The sequence below is a fragment of the Salarias fasciatus genome, chromosome 14 (assembly GCF_902148845.1).
Source record: "Salarias fasciatus chromosome 14, fSalaFa1.1, whole genome shotgun sequence".
Taxonomy (NCBI): domain Eukaryota; kingdom Metazoa; phylum Chordata; class Actinopteri; order Blenniiformes; family Blenniidae; genus Salarias; species Salarias fasciatus.
This window is the reverse complement of record NC_043758.1, coordinates 9678947-9684234: the sequence shown is the minus strand read 5'-3', so window position 1 is coordinate 9684234 and position 5288 is coordinate 9678947. Positions and strand designations below refer to the sequence as shown.

At 46.5% G+C, this 5288-nt stretch overlaps 1 protein-coding gene across 1 annotated transcript; it reads right to left on the bottom strand.

Moving 5' to 3' along the window:
* Positions 1–458: 458 nt before the first annotated feature.
* Positions 459–5288, bottom strand: LOC115400192 (complement C1q tumor necrosis factor-related protein 5-like). The gene is made up of 3 exons (XM_030107908.1): positions 5092–5288; positions 1534–1790; positions 459–1454 (listed from the first exon to the last, which is right to left on the bottom strand). The coding sequence occupies exons 2-3, from the start codon at positions 1775–1777 to the stop codon at positions 931–933; spliced, it is 768 nt and encodes a 255-aa protein (XP_029963768.1). The 5' UTR covers positions 1778–1790; positions 5092–5288; the 3' UTR covers positions 459–930.

The following is a 5288-nucleotide window of genomic DNA, read 5'->3' as shown; positions in this document are numbered from 1 at the left end:
GGGAACTTACGTGATGACGTCGAGGCAGCGCGGCTACGTTAGCGCGCTAGTTGTTGTTTCTGGACACAGCGGGAGATATCCTTCATCAAGATGACCCAGCATTGGCAAGATAGCGAGACGAGAGAGCTTCTCTTGATCCGTGGGGAAGGGAAGAGTCGTCTACAGGTAATGGGGACTGTGTTTACTTTAGTTTTGCGCCGTCGCACAGATGATGTCATCAACGTGGGACACCATCAGCGCGGGAAAACGCAGCGACACAGCTTGCCAGCAGGCGGCAAGACCCGGGTCTGCAGGCAGTGGGAAAGGAGTCTAACAGAAGCATTTTAAGGAAATAAGTGACTTTAAAATATCAGTGATAGCAGATCATCTGAAATAGATTTACATTCTTGATACCCCAGTCTTAAAAAAAGTGTGAAAGAACTTTATGTAGTTACTCTGCAATATAAACACTCAGTATGGTTCCTTTTGGGAATTACAGAAAGCAAGGCATGCTGGGAAAGCCTTTATCTGCCCGTGACCCCGTCCTATTGGAAACATCTGCCCCCCTGGTTTTCAACCCCAGTCCAACAGAGAAAAAGGTTGTAAACGTTGAGGAGTTCTACAGATTTATTCATGTTTGCTGTTCGCTGAAACGCTGCACAGTGAGAATATCGAAGCGGTCTGGGTTTGCGGCCCGGAGCAAACGACCCGGCCAATGTCACGACATCTGCTACAGGAACTAAATGTCACAGAAGGCTAAAGGCTGCTAGTTAGGAACAGGCGTTCGGCGTTAATCCCTCACACCTCGACCGCGACGCTACGCGCTGTTCAAGCCCGCCGCATTTCCTCTTCGCCACGCAGAACCTCTCCATCCAGGAAACTAAACAGGCTACAGAAATAGCTCTGTCCTCCTCAGGGGGGATCAGACTTTCTTTTCTCCATGAGCGCACGTCATGCAAACACGGCAGAGTTTTTCCAGTCCGAGTACACCAGGAAGCCGCTGAAGGTGCTGTCCGTCTTGGTGCTGGCGTAGAAGCCGTTGTACTCGGACAGCGCCATCTGGACCCACACCTGGTCTCCAGGCACCAGGTGGAGCATGGAGCCGCCCGACAGCGACGCCGGTTTGGGCCAGTTCCCGTAGAACTGGAAGTACGAGGCCACGGCGTGGCCGTTCTTCATCAGGTCGAACTGCAGGCTGGCCCGGTACACCGTGGCGTGCACGGCGAAGTAGTAGACCCCCGGGACCTTGCAGGTGAAGCGGCCCGTCTCGGTGTTGTAGTCCGCCTGCTCGTTGATCACGGCGGTGTCGAAGCGGACGGCGTCGCCCACGGACAGCGGCAGAGTGAGGCCCTGCTGGGACAGCTTGACGCTGAAGGCCGACTTCGGAGCCACGGCGCACTCCCCCGACGGGCCCCGCTCCCCCTTCTCCCCCCGGTCCCCCCGGTCTCCGGTGAAGCCTCGCGCTCCGGTCTCACCTGGAGGGGGGTGAGACACAAACATGAGTGTCAACCGTCCTTCCAGGGACCGCTCTAATGATCGGTGTAACTGGAGTACCTGCTTCTCCTCGCTCGCCCTTCTCTCCTTTCTCCCCGGGGGCGGCGTCCCTCCCGTCCCGGCCGTCCCTCCCCGGCTGACCGGGACTGCCGTGACCTCCGGGAGCGCCGGGGATCCCTGGGTGGCCCGTGCACAGACTGGGGGGGATCTTATTGTCTTCCAGCTGGGTGGAGACTTGGATGAGGAGGAAGAGGAGGAAGAGGAGGAGGGAGGGCAGCAGAGGTGGAAGTCTGGGCGAGGCCATTGCAGTGTCAGGGCTGAAGGGGGGTCCAACACACAAAAAACCATGAAGAGTGTGTGTAGGCGTTCCAGCGACGCCATCGGGCCAGCAGCCGATGGGAACATATTGAAACATATAAACAGAAGAGCAACAGAAATCCCTCTGTGGATAAAACATCATGAGAACGAGGAGGAGGAGAAGGATGACATCGTCTTAAAATTTTTTCTAACCTCCGCTCATGTAAACACTGAAGAGTGTTTTTACAAGATTCGAGATCTTACATAATAATTCTCTTAATAAACACACAGTCGGACAAAAGTTACCTTTTAGTTTTCAGAGAAAGGAATCTATCAAGTGCTTTTTCTTTCAAGGTTTCTCTTGACGCTCCTCGAGTTAATGTGAGAGAAGTGAACCTGTTAGATTATATAATGCTGAAATGTGCTGGCATCTGCCAGGAGCACACTTCATTACATGTTCCTCATTCAAGTTAGACAGAGTCTTTGCTGTTTTTTAGTTTATACAGTAAAATGGAAAGTGCTGTAAGGAAACACAGAATGTAGAAATGCATCAAATATAAAGTTGAAGATCACTGAAACTTAAGAAATAGGAAAACTAAAGACCTTTCCCATGAATCTCATTGGGGCTGAAGTGAGGCACTGACAGAAAAACAGAATAAAACATTAATGAATCTAACAAGCATGTGTTTTGACTGTAAAAGGAAGCAAGAGTGCACAGGGAGAACATGCAAACCTCACACCAGAAGGTCCTCTTGCAACCCCCCCACCCCCCAAAAGACACTTTAAAATGAAGATGAAAAAAAAAGATTTAGTAAAAATGTTTTAGCTGCTCTATAAAACTACTGACAGATATTGCCTGGAAAATATTGACACTAAGAAGAATTCAACATTTTCAGCCAATAAAAATCTTTTAATGTTCCACTGCAGGTTCATTTAATGTGTTTTTTGGAATTATTTGCAGGCACAATAAATTGGTAATGAAGTTACTCAGAGACATGTATAATATCCAAGACATGTTAAAATCATTTGTAAATAAATCAGTCAGCCTCTACAAGTATTGAAAAACAGATGTTGATTCTGTGAGTCTGAATTCCAGCTGCAGGATTCAGAGCCGGCTGTATTCGATCATCTGTGCTTCATCATGAAGCACAGTAACAGTCCAGTCATGAGAAAACAACAGCAGGTGAGACTGAACAGTGTTTATCGCAGCATCTATCCAGCTGACGAGCTTTAATATATATCAAGTGGACTACTGGGAAAACTATTTACTATCATCAATCATTTATTATCACCTCTCCTTGATCTGTTTCCTTCATAAATTCTTTGCTTGGAATGAAGGAGAGGAAAACTAATGAACTCAGGATAAAATCACTTAAATTGAAAGCTGCTCAGAATCCCAAAAATGTTTGCAAAATATTCTTCAGAGGATATTTTGTGTGTGTGTGTGTGTGTGTTTGAGAGTTGCTTCAGGGACAGCAGGTCAAAGGTCAAACAGTTAGTAGAAGATCTTCAGCTCATACAGGACAGAGGTTTTAGTGCTTCAGTGGTTTTGCGGTTCGTCCTTCTGCCTCATAGCGATAAAATCTGGCTCTGGTTTACTCCCACAGTGCAGAAGCATGCAATCAAGGCAAACTGATGGTTTTAAATTGGCCGTAGCAGTGAATATGAGTGTGTGAGCTTGTCCTTCTCTGTGTTTATGTTCCCTGCTTTCTCCCATATTCAGCTGAGATTAACTCCAGCTCCATTTGACACTGAGAGTAATCAAGCATGTAAAAGTCATTGAAATTATCTGATCATCTGATTTGCTGAAGTTCTGTGAGACAATATTTCCCCTGCGTTGATTACTCACATCTGCTCATCAAAATATGAATGCTTTTGCTGTCTGGACATGTGTTTTTTATAAAAAAGGAGAGATACCAGTCAGTCGACTCAGAAAAGGCTCATCCTCAGCTGACCCACCCGGCCAGCGCTGCAGTCATCACTGTATTAAACCTTCTGCCATCAGTCCTCAGGAAAACGTCGAGACTCTGACTGTATGTGTGTTACATCTTCTCATGGGGTTACTCTTTATATGTTTTCCAGTGGGTTTCTGGGCCTGTTAAGAAGAGATATGAGCTTGTCTCGCTGTCGTCCTGCTGGGAATCCAGTCTGGGAGCGGGACAGCAGGCGTCGCGGCACCATAAACTGATCTGATGGATTCAGCAGGACATGCATGTCTAACGGCAGCCCCCTTAATGAAAACCCACTGTTTGTCCTGTGTGATAAGGATGGGAAATGTTAGTCTTTGTCATCTGTTAACTGGAATTGAGTTTATAAACCACAACAGCTGCAGGAAGAAAAGAGAAAAAAGCCTGAGGAAAAATGAGGAAAACAAAAAGGAGGGAGGGTTGAAGAAGTGCATGTCAGCATTCCTGGCAGGATCGGAGAGCAGACAGGAGGACAAACGCTGAGAGTCCGAGCAGCTGTCTGCCACCGATCCTCAGTAGCGCCGGCGTGATTGGAAACATGAGCGTTTTCAAAACCTGCACAAAAGAGCAATCCTGAAGTTTATAGGAGACTAATGTGAGCACAAAACACTTCCAGCTTCTATTAATAGATATTTTGTGCATTTTGGGTGTGTATTTCACAAAAACTTGTTACTCTGTCATACGGCGAAGGCCAAAACTTCACATTTTAACAACAAAACACAACGTGATGAAAGACTGGAAACTCATTTGATTTAGTCAAGTGATTGAAACTCAGTTTTCCCTCCTGGGAGGTGGTGATTGTTTGGAAGCAGTCGGAGAGCTTTGGCATGCCGCCTGAAGACCAGCTGGAGTGAAGCAGATCCACGTCTACTGTAACTCAACATCAGACCTGCCCGTTTATGTAACCTCTCACTTCTCCACGGGGCTTATTCTGGGACTGGAAAACTAACGGTACAAACTCAGCTCAGTTTTTCATATCGCCAGAGAGAAGCTTTGTTTATGTAAATGTTGTCTTGTTTTCTTTATACATGCAGATTCAATGTCTGATTTCTCAAAAACATTTCATATGATGCATTTAGTTACTGTGTGCCGAACTTTTAACACTGGTAAAGAATAAGTTATACTGCTCTACATTGTATCAGTGATCCTGAACAATAACACATTATAACATATTATCTACTTTCTATTAATACTTTTAGTCTTATATCCATAGTAATGAAGCACCTTTGGGTGTATTTGTCATTACTGGATGTTGGAGTTTCCAAACACATCTCCTCTTCTTCACCTGTGTGCAGAGCAGCTGCTGAATCTCCTCTTTGAAAGTTTAAACCAACAAAAAGAAACCAAGCCTTACCAGTTGATGTGAGGTCTCCGAGAGCTGCCTCTGATGTTTGTGCGTGTCGAAAAAAAAAGGGGGAAGAAAATCCCTGAGAGCTGTCCGACCCGACGACAAAGTCCAGCAGGGAAAAACTGAAAGGAACCAGTAATGAAATCCAATTAGAGAGCGGGGTGGGTGTGAGCGAGAGGAGGAACTAGGAGGGTGGGGGAGAC

Bases quoted from the DNA above. Each gene is read 5' to 3' on its own strand.
- LOC115400192 (XM_030107908.1), bottom strand. From the start codon at position 1,777: ATGGCCTCGCCCAGACTTCCACCTCTGCTGCCCTCCCTCCTCCTCTTC. The intron at 1,455-1,533 runs GTACTCCAGTTA...ACCCCCCTCCAG, and splicing joins GGGCGAGCGAGGAGAAGCAG to GTGAGACCGGAGCGCGAGGC.